This window comes from Coptis chinensis, chromosome 9, assembly GCF_015680905.1.
Source record: "Coptis chinensis isolate HL-2020 chromosome 9, ASM1568090v1, whole genome shotgun sequence".
Taxonomy (NCBI): Eukaryota; Viridiplantae; Streptophyta; class Magnoliopsida; order Ranunculales; family Ranunculaceae; genus Coptis; species Coptis chinensis.
The window spans coordinates 81,516,689-81,536,657 of record NC_141464.1 but is presented as its reverse complement, the minus strand read 5'-3'; the positions used below and the strand labels follow the sequence as shown (position 1 = coordinate 81,536,657).

Sequence of the window (19,969 nt, the reverse complement as noted above, 5' to 3'; positions counted from 1 at the left end):
GGAAGCAAAAAACAGAGATTTATTTACAGATGGACTTACAACAGCAGCAGAAATACAACAAATCACATTGTAAAAGCACAACGTCCCAAGTTTTATTTTGAAGGCCTCTGTACTTTGACGTAACAACCTGCGCACAACAATGGCATACGAAGGGACTTCTGTATAAAAGCTATTATTTTTGCTCCACTGAATCTTTAGAAAAAACCATTAGACCTTTAAATGACAACCTGAGGTTATAGCACAGTATTCAATCAAACTATTATCTATTCTTCTCTGGTGAACTCTTCTCAAATACCTTTGTATCCACATACTCCTTCGGTACTTCGTCCTTAAGAATTTCAGGGGTTGCAGTGTTCTCCTTGAGACCTTTAAATGATACATTTTTTACTACAGGTTCCACAATGTTACTTGGAAAATCATGCGAACTACTCTGAACAGTTTGTTCTTTGTATTCAGGAGACTTCACACCATCGACATAAATGAGATTAGAATCAATTGGAATCTCATCGGCTATGGCTTTGTATTGAAATGACGAGGAGCGTGAAGATGACTCAGATGAGTCGGATACATGGTGATTTTCTATTTCAAACGATAAATCACCCTTGGATTTTTTTGATCCTTTTCTTGACATAACATGTTTTAGGCCATGTTCAGCATGCTTTAGAATGCTCTTCGCCATAACTTTCATATGGCCCTTTCCTGGACTCACTGCCTCAATCCTCTCAGGGCTTACAGTCTCCACTAATTTTGATCCTTTAACAACCCCAGAGGTATCTTCATCTCTTATTATATTCACACTCACTTTTCTCTCATTAACTGCTCGAAGGTTAACACGTTCCGTGGGAGATGGCTCCCCTGAATTGTTGGGGTCTTCAGTTCTTTGATTCTTCTGAAACACTGAGCCAATCTTTCTTAAGTTCCTCCGAACTGAGCCAAGTGGCTTTGATCTGTTTTTCTCTGCATTTTCATCACTGCTGCTGTTGCAATCGTTATTGACCATAGATGCTGCTGAGTGCGGGCTGTCCAATGAATCAGTATCCTCTCTCTGAATTTTAATATCAGCCTGTCTATTCCTTTTTCGAGGTTCCCAACTTTGGTTAACATCACTTCCTGGATGATGGACCCATATCCCTGTCTGTTCTTGTCCTTCGACATCAATCGGCTCATATGCATCTGCCATCTTTTGAGCTTGTTTAGACGTTGAGTCTGGAATGTCCTTAGCTATTTCACTTGCAATATTGTCTGTACTATCTTTCTGATCTTTCATATGATCCCCTCCCTGTAAAAAGTATCTCTTGTTAAGAGCGACTAAGTAGTCCAAAATTTCCTAGTAAACCACTCAAATGATGTACCTTTCCGTTAATATCATGCACAGTTACTGCAAGATGCAATCTTCCCATTTTAATGTTTCTAAGAGTTAACCACATATCACGCCTCTGCCCATCCTTTACCTCAGTGATATTGATGGAACAGTCCCTGCCAAGAAACGAGTTCTGGTCCAATTAAAAGCTAATAAGCAATAACATATATCCAAAAGCACAATAAAAATGAAATAATACATCAGCAGTAGTACGTAGAACCCAAAGATCAACCGACCAAGACCAATTGATCAATAGTCGAAAAAAGTATAGACAAAGTTGGTCCTTCCAGTTAAGGGTAGCACTGGTTTATATAAGTGAATAGTGTCCCACCAAACAATATATATACATAAGTAAATAGTGGCCTTATCTCAACAAATAGCAGTTGCCAATTGCCAATTGCCAATTAAAGTTATTTTCGTCCTCATCACCACTCTTGATTATATAAAAAAAACAATGGTTAAATCTGTTGCCGAACGCTGGTAGTGTTAGCGCCTATTATCAGTATCATTATTATTACTAAAACAATAATCATGTATCTCTTTGCTGTCATAGTTACGAACTTTTCCACCTACCATATGTCTTCTCTATGATGAAAAGAAGAAATGACAGTAACCACTCAAACGTTATTGTTGACCCTTTGCTAATTTCCTTCAATCTTTGAATTAGTGCAAATTTCAGTACGGGCACTATAGATGCATACAGCTTACAATAATTTAAAGCTATTTTCACTGAAGCATATGATTATATATATGGTGGGAGTTCAGAGGCAAACCCAAGAGTATCATCATAAAAATGATCTTTGTCACGAACTTCAAGAACTAGCACATTAGGTGAGTCCCATGTACAGATAGGGATCTTGAATTCCTCTTGCCACTTGGGAGTCAATGTCTTTTTCTGAGTCTTTGAACGGAACCTGTAAGGCCCAAGTTGTCCTTTTACATAAGGATCAGCCAAACCTGCAAGATTGGGTCAGTTAAAACTCAAATCGAATTTTCCAAGAGGCTGATTAGCTAATATTTAACCTACCATTTGGATCTGATGGCTTCATGTCAGCTGCTTCTATAACTTCCACTTTCACATAAGCAATTGGATCTTTCTCATCCACAGTGAACCAATTTTCTGAAGAAGAAAAAAAAAATCAAAAGAAAACTAAAAAAAATTAGTCAGCTATTTGTCGTCGTTATTAGTTTATTACCAACAGAGCAAGAAGAAAAAAGAATCATTTTCAAGCCTAAAAAAATTTCAATTAATGCAAAATGAGGGGTAAGAATGAAATCTTAGAAAGCCTAGATTCAAAATTCAAGCCTCATAGGACCATCAGTGCAGCATCACAAGGATTCAAGGAGCAATCCCCATAAATTGTTCTCAGAAATAAATTTCAAAAACAGTCTTCACTCTCTTACATCTAAGCATTAGGGTGTTTCTCAAATTTTCAATGTACCTGAGAAACACACCGTTTGACTCAGCAAATAACCAAAACTCTCAGTAGATACACATCTTTAAATCGGAATATGTATGTGACAGTGGGGAAACAGATATTAATTAAAAAAAAAAAAAAACATTTAACATAGTTCACAAACAGGAAACTTTTTGGAACAAGTCTCCAACTTTTCCCATATATAGTGATTATTTGCAAAATCATGACCAAGGTATGCACTATGAGTAACCAAAATTAAAGGCTTTTTTCAGATGTACATGCTTACTTTCCTACAAGGTTGGATCATTTCAGCAGTAGAATCAATAGTGCAACTAGACTATTAGCAGGATCTCCTAACAGTCAAAACTAGTTTCAAATGAGTTTATTAAGCAACCAACGACTGAAAAAGTTTAAATACAAAACAACAAGCATAGTTAACCTATGAGATATTGAAAGGAAACAATAAGAGATGACTCTCATCATTAATTACCTGTTGGCGCTGTAGCGAATTTTTCCATGTCAACAACCAGCATATTGGGCTGCAAGGTAGTGAACTTTCAAAAACTTAAAAACCAAAAGTGGCTGGGGGAGAAAAAATGTTTCTCAATAACAGAGGCAAAACTTCACTGATTCAACGTGACAGTACTCATGTTTTCCCACAGAAAATAAAAATTACATTCAGAAGAGTCTAGGAAAACCCATTTAACCATAACCACAATAATGAAACTGACCTCCACAAGTGTCTGTTCAAATGCAACAGACAGAAGCTTGTCCTGCTCATAGGAAAAACAAAAAAATAAAAAAATCTTAGTTCACCTGCAGGAAAATAAACTGTTGCATATATATCAGCCACACGCTTATATATTCTTTACCAGCCATCCTGCAATCCCAGGCAGTTCCGTAACATCAATGCCATGGCTGACAATAGGTTTTACTGTCATCTGAAAATAGGGTGGTTCAACAAAGCATACACGTAAACGCCCAACAAAAGGCCACCCAGGTAAAAACTTCACGCCAACCAAAACCTACAAGAGAGAAGATTGTACAAACTATTAATTCCAATGAAAAGGTATATGTAAATCTTCATCATATAGCACAAGTAAATAACTTTTGTGGAAGAGTAGGCATGCGTAAATCTTCATCATATAGCACAAGTAAAAAACTTTTGTGGGAGAGTACATTTTTCCATAGCAAAATGACATATAAGATGAGAACTTTGACTGGAGATAAACATACGAAAATAGGCATAATTTGCATTGAGGTAATGACAAAGAAGTACAAGTTAAACCCCTTATGAATGGCAAACAGAGAGAGGAAAAATTACAGGATTTTTGGACACTACGGTACTGAATAAGGCTACAAGTCTTTCCTTTTCACCATTAAGGTTAAAATCAATTATATTCTGTACAGCCAACTAGCTAAGCTTCTACAAATATGCCTGGGAAACCTAAATCACTAAAATACAAATTTTGAGATCTACCTCGCATAAACAAAAACGAATTTTACCTTCCCTTCTATGTGCATGCCTGTCACATGAAGCTTTGCCCAAAGGCCAAATCCTAATCTTCTTCTCAGTTGCACAGCAAGTATTGCACTCATATCATCTGCTGTGAGAAAATTCATTCCCAACTCCAGAACCTACACACAAAATTAAATAAAATAAGAAGCCCAGAAGTACACGAGCAAGACGGTTCAAACAAAAAATAAAATAAATGTGACACATACCAAGTGGTCACCACTGGAAGATTGCCTAAGAACCCTCATTTCTGTAAACATAGGCGGGGTCCTCCCCAGGTACAGATGCTGAACCACTGCTTTTTTCTGCATCCATCAAATACATTATATGGTATATGTCCCAAAAATGCAGAGTTTAAAGTCTATCTTAAACTAAAAAAACGTAACTATATGTTTGTGTTCCTAAATAAACTTATTTTTGTGGAGAAAATTGTACAATTACATATTTCTGATTCAAGATGTTTCTCTTAACTCTAGCCGCGGCAAAACCTCACTCAATCAACTCAGGCCATGATCATACAAAGTGATGTGTATTTTTCAGCAATCAAATTAAAACAATGTTAATAAGTATTGTGAGGGAAACACTTCAGATCCAAAGTATAAGCTCACTCATTATATAATATATAATACAATAGAGTAAGAAGTGTACATTACAAGATTATACATAGTTCAAAAAGTAGGTGCATACAGCAGTCCAAGGTTTGAACTTCTCCAAAAACCAAGGTATGATGGGGAGGAGAACTTGCTGCGACGAAATCTGTTCCATACATATAGGCCAGACCTTTTCCACTGCATGATTCAACCAACGCACTGACTCTGAATCAGAAAGTACCTGAAAAAACAAATATAGAAAATCAGACGTTACAGACTTCAAACATACAACTACAACATTCTTGAAGATAGCGAGGTTGACTTACCCTTTTTTGGTTTGCTTGTTTTTTTTCCTCATGTTGTAATTTCTTCCGCAATCTCACAATATAAACCTCATGAACCTTGAAATTAACAATGAAGAGAGGCTTAACAAAGCTTTAAATTTAATTCTGACAAAACAAAACCTATGAAACAATCACACATTTATGGTGCACAATACTTTGCTTCATTACACTACAAACTCAAACGTATTGATACAAGTATATGACTATATGCCCACTTGACACTTGACACATATCATAATCAGACATGAATAAAAATCTGCTATATGCCTGTATCCCCTGGTATTCATCCTCATTCATCGTCATCGTTATAGTGTATATAAAATGTTTAAAAATACTATTGAAGTCCATTGATCAACTCGATTAAATACAAATGACATACATACACTTCAAATGCATACAATGAACTATTCCATTTGTCAATCCTCATAGCCTCATCTCATTAAAACAACGTAAATTCACTTCACAGTTCACATGCATAACTATTAATACCATGAAACATATATAAAAGAAAGAGTATATATATACCTGGTAAAGATAGATCATAGAAATGAAGTAAAGAGCAGGATGACAGCAATTAAGAGAAGAACATGTCCATAACAACAGAAGCACAATCACCACATGATAAATGATTGATATCTCTCTTATATCCATTGCCTTGTTCTTCTTTTCACATTCTACTCAATGATCAAAAACAGAAGCTTATTCAAATTTTTTCAATCTAGAAATGAAAACAAAACAATACACAGTCATTAAAATTCATTAATGAATCTTCAGTTATGAAAATATATGATTAAAGATGTTACCTTTTTAAGGATTTGGAATTTTTTTTGTGTTTAAGAAAGAAGTCCAAATGGAAAGACTTGAAGAGAGAGAGAGAAAAAAAAACTGTTGTTGCGGTTAAATAACGGTTGACATGATTAATGCCAACGTGGCATACACGTGTTGAGATGAGAATGATTTAAACAGTTAAAGCTAAATTTACGCGAAAGAAACACGCAGTTTGCCGACAGTTAACCGCGTTTACCGACAAGTAGTTGTTGAAAGATTTGATTTTGCATACGTGGAAAGGAAGATTTGGATAATGAGATGGTGGGAAAATGAGACACATCTGACGTTGTTCATGTTCGAGATGAAACTTGGAATATTGTAATCATGCTATTTTGATTTCGTTTTTGAGAGCGAATTTGTGGACAGACTTGTCTACAAATAGCAGTTTCTTATTGCTCCAACCATTTTGTAGGCTAGATAAATAGTTTTTTCGAGGCAGATAAACAGTTTTTTCTGGACATTCTCTCCACCAATCAGAGCATTCTCAATGCAGGTGAAAAAGAGGAAGATGTGAAAATTTTCACCTCTATTTGGTTCAAAATCAGTGTCCAATGTAGAGGTGAAAAAGATGGTGACTATTTTCCTAAGTCATTCCCAAGGTGAAATCTTCAACCGAGATAATGGCTGACTTGTGAACTTCGAACGGGATGTTGGATTCCGTCTCGTGTGTTTTTTTTAAAAAAAATGGGTTTTTTTTTCGGACAGAATGTTTCATTCCGTATCGCATGATTTTTCAACTTTTTTTTTTTTTTTTTTTTAATTTCAAACGGGATGTTTCATTCCATCCGGAACGTTTTTTCGATTTTTACGTCCAGACGGAATCTAACATCCCGTCCGAAATTATTTTTCACCTTTACATTGAACAGTTTCACTTTGCTTTTTACCAAAACGATGATAAGAGAGGAAAAAACTACCTATGTGGACGTAATATGAGGGAAAAGGGAATGCTCTCAAGACATGAGGTATGTACACAAACTTATTCTGTTTTGTTTTTTTATGAAAAATTCGGAATATATTGGACACGCACGCATTGTGCCATTGAAAATTAAGTTTGCCCACATGATACATGTCTACCTAAAAAATTTGAGTTTCGTTAACTTTCCACATCCAATTCGCAATCACTTATGCTGCTTACGAATATGCTGGTAGTGTCGTGTATAATAAAACAGATCGATCGAAAGACTCAAAATTATGAGTGGGCATGGAATCAAGGGATGATAGAGAAAAACTACAAAGTGGGGCTGGCAGCCTGGCATGGCAACCAATAAGTACCAGGCCTGATAAAACCTTTATGAGATGAATAAAAAATGGTCTTGGGCCAGTTACAGCTGGGCTTATTGGACATTCAATCAAAGTTCGACCCAGAGTTAGGCCTATGAAAATCAGTTTTCTGGAACTTCAGCATATGCAATAACAAATCATTTCTGATAATCTGAAAATTTTATTTAGACACAAGTGATTCTCTAATAGGGCAGGGAATCGGGTCGGTAAACCGAATCCAACCAGACCCGATTACCACAAGTTACCCGATTAGCCGAATCCGTTTATATATTCGGGTCGGGTTCGGTATGTCGGGTTTAGATATAATATATTTTTTGGACTTTTTTTTAATTTTTAGTGTTATCCCCGGTTGGATATTAAATTTCGGATTTAATCGGGTTCGGGTTCAGATATTGTAAAACTATTCGGATTCGGATATAGCCATATCTGACCCGATCCCTGGCCTATTCTCTAGTGGATAATGGCTTAGAGCATTCTAAATGCAAGTTACTATGAAGGGAAATTAAGAGTTTTCACATTTGAATACCAAAAAACCCTTGCTCAATGCAAAGGTGACAAAGTCGGTGACTTGTAACTAAGTCGCAATCAGGGTAACACTTGTTACTGAGATTTTCACTGAGTTGTGAACTTCGGACGAAATGTTTTATTCCATCTCGTGTGTTTGTGTTTTTTTTAAAAAAATTTGGTTTTTTTTTCGGACGGAATGTGTCCCGTGTGTTTTTTCGACTTCTTTTCAAGTTTTTTTTAACTACAGACGGGATGTTTTGTTCCGTTCGACGCGTTTTTTCGATATTTACTTTTAGATGGAATCAAACATTTTGTCCGAGCTTTAAAGTCACGTCCCTTTTCTTGTTTTTCACCACAAAAGTAGCAAATAAAGGAAATAGTCCTAAGTAGAGGTGAAAAAAAATTACTTGCATTGGGAATGTTATTATTGGATGAAGATTGCACTATTTCCTCATTGCTTACTGCTTAGCTTTGATAAACCTTGTTTGTCATATGCCTCAGAGAGTCTGTGCAACTGTACGTGCAAGTAAGGATATGAAAAACTGTGAACCAACCAATTAAGCCAATACAAGAATTTTCTGGGCTTCTTGGTTGTAAACTGAGTAACTGACTGCGTGCCTTGGCTTAGTTCCAATTCAACAAAGGTTGGTTAGACACTTGGATCAAGCATAAAGAGTGGATGTGAGTAAACTTGAACAAAATTGGGTGATCTATGGCATTATTTCAACTTTCAAGTAGGGCACCTTCATAGAACAAACTAAGTATTCATGTTAAGTACTGAGGAGAGTGAAGAGTGAGGACACATTTATTTCCTTAGCATGCCTAGCTGAAAATAACTGAACCCACCATGATGTCCAATCACTTAATTAATAGGTACACTAACTTAAACAATATTAGGTAATCTATTGGCATTATTTTCAAGTGGCGCACCTTCATGGAACTAGCAAAATTTCCATGTGAAGCACTGCAGACAAACTTTTTTGCTTTAAAGCATGCCTAGCTAGCTATGTTACAAATCAATGCAGATGACAGGTTAACCTTTGGATGTTAAGAAGTTCCCTTTCTATTGAATGGAAGACAAGTCTTTCAGCTATGAAGTACATGTTATTTAAAGGTACTTATCTGTCAAGCAATTGAAACGAGGGATGGATCATTCAAAGTTCAAACAAAAGAAGAAATTTTGTGCTTTTTCATGAAATAAGTTATTCATGAAATATGGAATATTGATAACGACTATGATTCTCTCTTCTTTTATCAGTGGAAATGAAATGCACCATCAAATTTGAATGTTCTACAATAACACCATTATCTTTCAAATGCCAAATGTAACCTCACATAATGCTTTTGGGACAATACAAAAGCCACTGCTAGTCTTAAAAAAACATGTAAAGGTTTTGGTAATTTGCACTTTAAGGTATTCTCCTCTATAAATACATCTTATATCCCCAGCTACAAGGATGTCAAGGAAATTTTTACTCTCAACTCTTATGAAACTTGTATTTTTTCAATACTATTCAGCTAGCTAGCTAGCTTGCTTGTTCTTGGCAATATATGATCAATGAAGAAGTTATAGTGATGAGGAAAAATGTAAACATGCATAACATTTCTTGCATATGCCCAAGAGATAAGAATGATAGTGGTGTTCGTGCTAGCTGTACTGTTACTCTGTTAGATTAAGTTTAAGCTAGTGGTGTCATTGCTAGCAGCACTGTTATATTAAGTTTGAGTTGAAAGATCTTGCTCAAGACCGCGCAATTCATTCATATAACACCGCATCGTAGTATTGGTCTATCGCTGCTCAAGCGTGAAGATGATGCTCATGATGAAGGAATACAGTACTCAGAATACTGATAGCCCTTTACTTCGATGCGCTGTTTATGTGTAGACTGTGCGGTCTTGCGCAGGACCTTCCGACAACCCTTAACACATACATATCTGCCAACGATGACTTGGTGCTTTGAGTATTCACAGATAATCTCTGCTCATATCTATACATCACAAGCTAGTTAGTGGATCCATATGTTTTTGCTGATTGTTAGTATAGCACTTCATCCTTTTTACATCATGTTACTCTTGCTATCTGAAGAAATTTCTACATCTAATTCTGCTCAGTTCTTAAGTTTGTAAGTAGAAATATAGTTTGTTATAGCTAGGGATTTGCCTAGTATATTGCTAAAAGTATCAATTTTTCACATTTTGGGGATGTAACATTCTCTCTTTTGAAACTTTCTGTAGTTTTTGTCATTTATTACGCATTCCTGAATATTTAGTGGTTTTGTCAAAGTTTTAGAACAGTAAATACTTTTAACATAGAATACAAATAAAGTTCTGCATTTTCTTATGGTACTACAGCCCTACAGGCAAATAATTCAGTGAAGAAGACCTATACAATCAAAACCTCTGCATTTTCTGATGGCGTACTACACTGCTACAGCAGGCAAACAATTCTAGGAAGAAGGCCTAAAAACCAAGATTAAACCAGATTTTTTGGTGCCTTCATCAGGGAAATCAAGAAGCTTATAACCAAGTATACAATATCTAGAACTATGCTGAGCATTATCTGGTGCTTTCAAGAATGATAAGTCAATGATGGATATATAGGAAGTTGTATTGAAACTCTGGCACAAGTCTATCTATTTGAAGACCGATTTATTTGTAACTTTTGCTACTCCATTGGCATCTTTCTGTATGGTACTCCTTTCAAGGCAAAATAAATAGCATCTTTCTAATGTTGAAGTTAACTCCTACTTTCTTTTGGTTTGTTATTAACATGTTCTCGTAGCCTTTATTTGCTTCAACAATATATAGAAAAAGTGAAGTTTGTTATAAATTGCATGTCTCAGAAGTCAGACGTTCAGACCTATGTAATTGAAATCTATTAATTTTTCATATGAGAACAACAATGAAAGTAGCTGGAAATTAAAACAGTAGAGCTATACGCCAAAATGTCCTTAAATATATGTGCTGCTATTCGGCTGCCTAGTGCCAACCGACTGACCCAGTGACCCTGATGTGTTGTCCGTGGAGGCAGACATTATTTCACCATGAAATGGACCCAGGCTTACCTGGGCAGTTATGCTTCCAAGTAGTAACCATATTCATGGATGGGTAGATATTGGGCAAAGAGATAGGCCCAAGACTATAAGATATAAGTGGGCAGTAAACCTAAAAAAAAAGGAGGGAGGGGTGAGAGAGAAAAGAGAGAATGGTGTTGGAGTTATAGAGGAGGAAACAAGAGAGAAAACGGAGCAAAAAAAGATAGGTCTAGAGGGAGAAGGAGTGGGACAGAGGAGGAGACATCATCAGGAGGAGGAGGAAAAGGGACCCAAGAAGGCCACGCCAGCGGAAAAAGGCTCAAAAAAGAGTCTAATTCGTGGGAGGAAGAGGAAATTTGGTTTTGGAGATAAAACCAAAATCAAGGTTTTGAAAAGGAACCTAACCAGGAAAAGGATTGGAATCTAAAAAAACAAAGAGAACCCAATCTTGAAAGCTATCAAGATTGAGAGATAACCTTTAGAGAAGTAAAAGAGATAAGATGATCTAGTAAGGTGGAGAGAAAAGGAGAGATTGTAATCTTCCTTCCCACTTTATAAAGAACCGGCTCTTGTGGAAGTAGGCATCATTGGAGAGAAATCTTTGTGTTGTGGTTTGCTTTTACCGCTTTTACATTATTGATTGTTAATAGTTGTTTAGGAGTTGGGCATGTTAGTATAGGTTGTAGTTGATATTTAGATTTTGTCCGGAGTTGAATTGAGTTCATATACAAGTTATCTGTGTAGTGGGGAATCGATTGGTATTGATATAATCCCCAACAAATGGAGGCACAAGAGAGAAAGGAAAAAGATAGGTCTAGAGGGAGAAGGAGTGAGGAGACAACTAGAGGAGGAGTGAGGAGACAACCGGAGGAGGAGAGAGGAGACGACGTCCAGAAAGGAGGAGGAAGAGGAAGAGGGGGCTAAAAAAGAGGAGTAGGGAGACGACGTCCAGAGAGGAGGAGGAGAGATCGAGAGAATAGGAATAGGGAGATGGCGTCTAGAGATGAGGAGGAAGAGGAAGAGTAGGGAGACAACGGTCAGAGGAGACGACATCCAGAGAGGAGGAAGAGGAAGAGGGGGCTAGAGAAGAGGAGTAGGGAGACAACGACCAGAGAAGACGATGTCCATAGGAGATGACGTCTAGAGAGGAGGAGAGATCGAGAGAAAAGGAGTAGGGAAACGACGTCTAGAGAGAATGAGAAAGAGGAAGCTAGAAGGGGTTAGAGAAAAGGAGTAGGGAGGCGACGTTCAGAGAGGAGAAGGAAGAGGAAGAGAAGAGGAGTATGGAGACGACGGCCATAAGAGACGATGACCAGAGGAGACAACGTCCAAAGAAGAGAGAGAGAGGAGGTGACTCCAAGAGAGAGACACAAGAGGGAAGAGCTAGGGGAGAACTACAACGTAGTTTGATCCCCCGGTAAGGGGGTACGTACGTAGGCAACCCAAATGGATTCAGCTGATGAATTCAAATCATGAGTATTTCTCGTTTTTAGCATCAAAAAAGAGGAGTCAAACCTATAAGAATAAAAAGTATGAAATAGGTTCACACACTTCCTAAGCTATACCGAACCAACAGGCTCAGAGCCTATGGAATATTGGTGGTAAACTGGTTGCTGCGTCTGTGATCAGTATTTCAGTTGTTCACCCATGAGTGAACTTTGGAGTGGCGTTTCGAAGTGGGGTAGTAAATGGGCCAAGATTCCATTTGGAGGCCCGTTGCCAATACTAGTCCAAATTAGGGGTGTCAACGGTCCGATTTTGGTCCGGTTTTTAGAGATGTAAGAACCAAGAACCATTTAATTTTACGGTTCCGATTCTAGGTCCGATTCTTTACGGTTCTTAAAGTTATAAAACCATACCCATAACCATCGATTCCTAGCGGGTATTTCCGATTCCGGTTCTTCATTTCGGTTCATAAGATATTTACTATTTACACTATTTTTTATTGGTTTTATTAAAAAATGTGTATTAAAAACACAAAAATACCGCACGAACAAGTTGTTTTTTAAATATTCATATAAGTTATTATGTCATTCAATAATAAGTTAAATAAAACTATATATTTAAGGTTGTAAACTATATTTTTATATTATTTATAACATTAAATACTATATATATATAGAATTTAGCCCGACTCCTAAAAAGACCTTAAATAAGTACCAAATCTAAAACACCCACAACTTCACCTACAAAATGATTTAAACCCTAATCTTTTGTGCATATGATCTGCTAACTATAAAGAACATCTCTACAAAAATTCAACTCGTTTGACAATTTTTAACACTGGCAAAAGATGAATGCAAAACAAGACATTTTCGGACCTTTTATATATATATATATATATATATATATATATATATATATATATATATATATATATTTAAAAGTGGAAAACAATTTTATCTAAGTTAGAGTATATCAAACGAGTTGAATTTTTGTAGAGATGTTCTTTATGGTTAGTAGATCATATGCACAAAAGATTAGGGTTTAAATCATTTTGTAGATAAAATTGTGGGTGTTTTAGATTTGGTATTTATTTAAGGTCCTTTTAGGAGCCGGGCTATATATATAGGGGGTAGGTTCTGTTTACAACACTTTTTATACAACATTTTATACAATACCCCCCACTGGACCCTTCAAGATGTTTTAAGGGCTAATTTTTTGTGGATAAGATGTTCTCACCATAGATATGACCTCCATAAAAAATTGGATCCTTTGAACATTTCTAAGTTTGCCAAAATTGGGTTACAAAATAGATATTTCTAGACTGTTGATAAAAATTCATAGATTGAGAGCAATTTTTCTCATGGTTAGGAGTTTCCAAATGAGTTGAATTTTTGTGGAGATGATCTCTATGGTGTGAAGATCATATCTACAAAGAATCAAGACTTAATTCATATTTTCAAGGGGTATTGTATAAAACGTTGTATAAAAAGTGTTGTAAACGGAACCTACCCCTATCCCCATATATATATATATATATATAAATGAACGTTTTGAGTTTTTATATCCTTTATTTCAATAATTTTATGTTAAAAGTACGATAACGTTCGGTTCCAGTTCTAGTCCAATTTTTTGTTTAAAAAACTAGGCTTTTTTAAACATACCCCCCCCCCCCAATTTATAATTGGGAATTAGACATAACCGGGAATTAGGTTACAAAATAGATATTTCTAGACCGTTGATAAAAATTCATAGATTGAGAGCAATTTTTCTCATGGTTAGGAGTTTTCAAATGAGTTGAATTTTTGTGGAGATGATCTCTATGGTGTGAAGATCATATCTACAAAGAATCAAGACTTAATTCATATTTTCAAGGGGGTATTGTATAAAACGTTGTATAAAAAGTGTTGTAAACGGAACCTACCCCTATCCCTATATATATATATATATATATAAATGAACGTTTTGAGTTTTTATATCCTTTATTTCAATATTTTTATGTTAAAAGTACGATAATGTTCGGTTCCAGTTCTAGTCCAGTTTTTTGTTTAAAAACTAGCTTTTTTAAGCATACCCCTCCACTCTAATTTTCTTTAGACATACCCCCTCCCAATTTTAACCCTTGATGCCGGTTAATTAGGTTTGACTCTCATTGACCGTTAGTCAAGATTTCTATTTTCTTCTAATAAAATAATAATAATAATAATTTAAAACTCTTATGATGAAATGCCAAATATGCCCTCAATGACCATCAAATACATGAATTAAAACTTTAAACACCTATTGAGTGCGTTCATCGGTTCATGCTTGTTAAATAGTAGAATAGAAATACTTGATTTTAAATAGCAAATTGCATACAAAATAGAAATCATTGAGGGCATATTTGGTATTTTATCACGGGAGTTTTAGATTATTATTTATATTTTTTATTAGAAAAAAATCAAAAATTTGACCGGTATCAAGCGTTAAAGTGGAGAGGAGGCATCTCTAAAGAAAATTCCCAATTACAAATGTTTAGTACCCATTTTCAAACGATTTCTAAAAATAGGAACCGGAACTATAATTTTTTCTACGGTTTCGGTTCCGGTTAAACGGGTACCCATCTACACCATTAGTCCAAAATCCATCGACCTCAAAAATCTCGTAAAGTCGTAATATACAGAATATATATCATAAGATTTCTAGCGATTTTGTAACATGGGTTATCTAATCACCAAAAACAACGTTAGTGCAATCCTCGTATCATAAACCTATCGCCATCAGGTACACAGTCACACTCCACGCACACGTACGCAAACCAACTAACTCCAAAACAACCGAAGCTCAAATAACAACTCATTATCACAAACTACACTTGTTTATATACAAATGATTCGTTTCTCTCTCTTAACCACCACTTACAATGCCAATCTTTTTTCTTTAAAAAAACTATCTTTCTTCAATCTAAATTCAAGACCAAGTCTTAAAACACAAATGGCTGATTACACTAGTGTTTCTGTACCGTCTTCAAAGCTTTTGTTTCGTCAGTTGTTTGAGAAGGAGTCTTCTACTTATACTTATCTTCTTGCTGATGTTACTCACCCTCAAAAACCAGCTTTGGTAAGCTTTGATGCATTAATGTCATATGGGAATGTTGTTTCTTTGTTATGTGTCTTATTGATATTGAATGATTTAGTGGTGATTTTGATGTGGTGGGCAATTCTGATCCATTGGATTATGTATTATGTATAGAAGTTGTTAAGTGGCAAAGTTTGGATATAGTGATAATTTGATGAGTTTGTTTTATTAGAATGTTGATAGTTAGTTAACTACTTAATTAGCCTAGGCACTCAAGGCGCCTTGAAGTTTTGGATGATATGATAATTTGATGAATAGACGATTCGGGTAATTTGGATCATTTCGAGGGAAGAAAGCCATTTCCTAGTGCTTCACCTCGCCCTGACAACGTAGTTGTGTGCAAACTATTTCCACAATTTGTGCCTATGGCTTTTTATTGCTTTTGTTATATTTTTTGTAAGCTTTGAGTTTACTTATTACACCATTGAGTAATTATTACTTGCACCTGTTTTGCCTTAAATGGTTTGTCGCTATGTGTTCTTCAAAATGATTTTATAATCTTGTTTTATAGTTTTCTTCACATATCGCTGCAGCAAGTTTTGTTTGGGACTTTAATTTGAACCCTTTGCAAGTTTCATAGGAAATTTTGTTGATTTGCATTTTCTGGAATTGGGCATTAGTTTTGTTCATTGATCAACTTATTTGGGGAGCATACTAACTGGAAATTTTCTGTAGTTGGTTGACCCAGTCGACAAGACAGCAGACAGAGACATCTCCATCATAAAAGAATTAGGATTGACACTTATTTACGCTATAAACACTCACGTCCATGCTGATCATGTCACTGGAACTGGTGTTATAAAGGTTTCTAGCTTCCTCTGCTTCCTCTTCTTTTATACTCTTCTTGTATTGGATGATGTTGTATATCTTGTTTAAGGTTTTCTTAATATAATAAGTCCTTTTGTTATCGAATGTTTTAACACTTCAGTGATGGCACATTCTGGGTACATGTTATGAGTCTTATGACCTATTTTTTCTCCACTGGTTATGGCTTGTTCCTGCAGAACAAGGTTCCAGGAGTTAAATCTATTATTTCAAAAGCCAGCAATTCAAAAGCTGATCTTTTTGTTGAACATGGTGATAAAATACATTTCGGCAATCTGTTCCTTGAGGTAAGGGAATCGTTTTCTGTATGGTTTGGTTTTCTATGTGTATCATAATATGATCTTGAAAATATGAGAAATTAAATGGCATGAACTTGAAAATGGGCTTCCAGGTCCTATTGTGGAAGCATTTATGTTAAAGATGTATTTTTCACAGATGTTCTATCTATTGATGGCTTAGCATCATGAAGAAGACAAATAGCCGCATCATTATCGTCCTTTATGCTAATTAGCGGATTCATAATTGCCATATCTTTTGTCAAAGACTACATACATGCACTTTCTTTCTTCCTTCATCCACACTATTCTTGAACTCTTAATGGCTTCTACTTCCACAATATGCTCCTCAAATGGCTCTTCTTCTAATACTAGAACTCCAAAATATATGAATGGTGAATTGTTCCCGACCTTCTCTTGCATATGCTTAACAGTTGTGTATTCTACAGTTTCATGACGTTACTAAATGTACTGTCTGGATAGAGAAAAATGAGAAGATAATTGTTCTCTAATTCTATGTTTTTTTTTTATTAGAACTGTAGATATTATTCTTAGGAATAAACATATAGGGGGAAGAGGCATAACCCATCACTATCATCCAGGAAGTATCACATTTTATCTTTTCATGCAATGCAAGACCGTACGATCCGTTAATACATAATACACTTTGAAGACTGCATCTGAACCATTGCACCTCTAAGAGTGGTCTTTTTTGTCGGGATCCTTTGCACATTTTAAAGTTAGTAGTGATTGGTCTAATTGTATGCGTTCATAGGTCAACGGGTTTCTTGCGCACTAAATACTTGTGAAGAATTGTGGATAGAGTCGTGTGATGTGACTCTTTAGAGTTTAGTTAACTAGACTAGTATTAACAGGCCGGGGACACCTCAAATAGATTAATGTTCATAGGCCTCCATACTATTGAGAAAGAAGACCTTCTTATCATTATGAAGTAGCGCTAGCCACCATAATGATTATACTAACAGTGTGATAACTGCAAAAGTGCAAAATAATAAGTAGCAATGGAGACCAACTGAAGTCAAGTTCTTAATATTTACAGGTGCGTGCAACTCCTGGTCACACACTAGGTTGTGTCACTTATGTTACAGGAGATGGGCCTGACCAACCTCAACCGAGGATGGCATTTACTGGTGACGCCTTACTCATTCGTGGATGTGGTAGAACAGATTTTCAGGTGCTCTTTCTGCGAATTCAGAAAATATGTTAGTGTTATAAAAGCAACAAGAGAAATCTTTCTGCGAAACCAAAAAATGTTAAAATTATATTATGTATCTATATTCTTCTAGGCGATTTGCCATGCCAGCTACTATCAGTGCACTTTTCTGCCTAAATCTACTAGATAGAAGCCGTTTCTGTCTCTACTACTACTCTTAGGCGGAAACAAGATATTAGTATTTGTTGTTTATGTAATGGAGAGAATAGGTGCATCTGAACCTAATAACGATGGTCCACGTGAGTCGATAAAATTGTGCTCTCTTTTCAGGGTATTTACTGGGGGAGAGGAACTCTAAGGAAAATACTTTGAGAACATAAACATAGTAACATACAAATAGGAGACTTGAATATTCCTTTGATACTTATAGTCCAAGTATTTTGATGGTCTACTGAAGTTTTATGTAATGTCTTATTATTCTGGTTGGATATGAGAGCTTAGGTTTTTTTTTCCCACCATTCTTCTTTTTGCAAACTGAAAACTAAGCTGACACCGTCTCCCAATTGTATACACAGGGAGGAAGTTCACTTCAGCTTTATAATTCAGTGCATTCACAGGTAAGGACATGAAATGTGAGAATAGAATTGTAATTTGTATTGGATTAAGGAAACTCAGATCTCATGTCGGATATATGGAATTGTGATCACAAATATCCTTTTTTATTGTCTTATTTTGCTTATGTTGTCAGATATTCACACTGCCCAAAGACACATTTGTCTATCCTGCTCATGACTACAAAGGATTCACTGTAAGTAAATTGCTTACCTATTATGTCTATGTTGCTGTATAATACCCATAGTTCGGGATTTCGGAATTTTCGGAATTCCAACAAATCCAAAAACCGAAATTGACCATATTTCAACTCATGTTAAATTTTGATTTCGACAAAATTTTGGAATGTTTAATATTTCGACCCTATATTGTATTTTCCGTTTTTTTTTAAACCGAAATATCTGGCAGAATTCCGACATTCCGTTCAGAATCTTGAACACTCCCACCGCTTCTGATACTAGACCTTTCTTGAATTTCAGGTTAGCACAGTAGGAGAGGAAATGCTCTTTAATCCTCGTCTAACAAAGGATGAGGTACCCTCTGGCCTTAAAAGTCTCCCTTCTTGTTAAAAGTCACCTACGTAGCGAACGTAACAGCATCAATTTTATAAAATCTTACTTATCAAAATTAACTAAATAAATTAAAAGCTCCCTAGATATATAATATGTTATTCAGAAAAATATATATATATATTTCAGCTGCACGGTCAGGATGTTTTTGTCCAAACATGTTTTATTTGTTAGATTCATGTCATCTGCTTCAAGCAAGGACTCACTGTAACGGTTTGCTGTTAATGGGATGTCCTCTAGTTGCCTAGATGTCGATGGACATGGAATAAGTATATTCTGAGGTGCTTAAATAACAAAGTTTAGTTTTTCTTTTTGAGCCTCAAAACCTTTTCAAAATACATAATAGAACTCGTGAAAATTTATTTATTTTGTAAGAAGTCATTTCTCCACAACTGACATGGTACTTGTTTCTTCTATAAATTTTTTGCAGGATACATTCAAGAGCATCATGGAAAGTAAGTGTAGTAGCATTTGAACTCGATTAGGCATATTTGAAACTTCACCTTGAAAACTTGGAATTGTGATTATGCTCTATACAACTACTGATGATTTTGAAACTTTTTTTCATAACAGATTTAAATCTACCATACCCAAAGATGATAGATGTCGCAGTCCCAGCAAATATGGTTTGTGGTTTGCAAGATGTAACTAAAAAATCTTGTGAACCTCTGGCAACCTAGGTGTACACGATAAGTATAACAAAGCAAGGTTTTCTTCTGAAAGTGGTGAATAAATAACCTGTTGAAAATGTATTAAATAACCTGTTGAAAATGTGTTCTGTGTGGTGTACATATATCCCATCATACTTGCCTTTTTTTATTTTTCTTTTTCTTTTTCTTGTTGTAAGCTCAGACGACGCTGTTAGTTTGGTAACATAGGGTTTCCTGAGGCCTCCTAAAGATTTTATAATTGGGCAGGAATTTTTTCTCTTTCATAGCATGTTATAATAATTTTTTAGCATTGCTCTGAGAATTATGATCTTTATCAGTTTGATTTTTACACATTTTAGAAACTATGAATTGAGTGCTCATATACACTGTGTCGTCGGTGCACTGCGTCCATATCATCATTCCTG

The 19,969-nt window shown here is 35.7% G+C and overlaps 2 protein-coding genes and 1 long non-coding RNA gene across 4 annotated transcripts; 2 read left to right on the top strand and 1 right to left on the bottom strand.

Annotated features, from left to right (window-relative positions):
- LOC147478645 (C2 domain-containing protein At1g53590-like) lies at positions 1 to 6,161 on the bottom strand. 2 transcript variants are annotated; one of them, XM_086585053.1, is made up of 13 exons: positions 6,032 to 6,161; positions 5,754 to 5,946; positions 5,211 to 5,285; positions 4,982 to 5,125; positions 4,504 to 4,599; positions 4,285 to 4,416; positions 3,651 to 3,803; positions 3,510 to 3,551; positions 3,269 to 3,317; positions 2,388 to 2,480; positions 2,134 to 2,317; positions 1,353 to 1,476; positions 1 to 1,279 (listed from the first exon to the last, which is right to left on the bottom strand). In XM_086585053.1, exons 2-13 carry the CDS (start codon positions 5,877 to 5,879, stop codon positions 260 to 262), a joined length of 2,238 nt encoding a protein of 745 aa, XP_086441179.1. In that variant the 5' UTR covers positions 5,880 to 5,946; positions 6,032 to 6,161; the 3' UTR covers positions 1 to 259. The 2 variants fall into 2 exon arrangements, with proteins under 2 accessions (XP_086441179.1, XP_086441178.1); XM_086585052.1 differs by having other exon boundaries at positions 5,754 to 5,902.
- A 2,962-nt stretch (positions 6,162 to 9,123) lies between these two features.
- On the top strand, positions 9,124 to 10,585 carry LOC147478644 (uncharacterized). Its single transcript, XR_015207662.1, has 2 exons — positions 9,124 to 9,431; positions 10,205 to 10,585. It is a non-coding gene; the product is annotated as an uncharacterized LOC147478644 (long non-coding RNA).
- A 4,441-nt stretch (positions 10,586 to 15,026) lies between these two features.
- On the top strand, positions 15,027 to 19,866 carry LOC147478643 (persulfide dioxygenase ETHE1 homolog, mitochondrial-like). Its single transcript, XM_086583664.1, has 9 exons — positions 15,027 to 15,421; positions 16,115 to 16,243; positions 16,444 to 16,551; positions 17,600 to 17,734; positions 18,289 to 18,330; positions 18,462 to 18,521; positions 18,805 to 18,858; positions 19,325 to 19,349; positions 19,468 to 19,866. Exons 1-9 carry the CDS (start codon positions 15,191 to 15,193, stop codon positions 19,572 to 19,574), a joined length of 891 nt encoding a protein of 296 aa, XP_086439790.1. The 5' UTR covers positions 15,027 to 15,190; the 3' UTR covers positions 19,575 to 19,866.
- Positions 19,867 to 19,969: the final 103 nt, after the last annotated feature.

Bases quoted from the DNA above. Each gene is read 5' to 3' on its own strand.
- LOC147478643 (XM_086583664.1), top strand. From the start codon at position 15,191: ATGATTCGTTTCTCTCTCTTAACCACCACTTACAATGCCAATCTTTTT. The intron at 16,244-16,443 runs GTTTCTAGCTTC...TTGTTCCTGCAG, and splicing joins CTGGAACTGGTGTTATAAAG to AACAAGGTTCCAGGAGTTAA. The intron at 16,552-17,599 runs GTAAGGGAATCG...TAATATTTACAG, and splicing joins TCGGCAATCTGTTCCTTGAG to GTGCGTGCAACTCCTGGTCA.
- LOC147478645 (XM_086585053.1), bottom strand. From the start codon at position 5,879: ATGGATATAAGAGAGATATCAATCATTTATCATGTGGTGATTGTGCTT. The intron at 4,600-4,981 runs GTATGCACCTAC...TGATGGATGCAG, and splicing joins AGTTCAAACCTTGGACTGCT to AAAAAAGCAGTGGTTCAGCA. The intron at 1,280-1,352 runs GTACATCATTTG...TACTTTTTACAG, and splicing joins TGCATGATATTAACGGAAAG to GGAGGGGATCATATGAAAGA.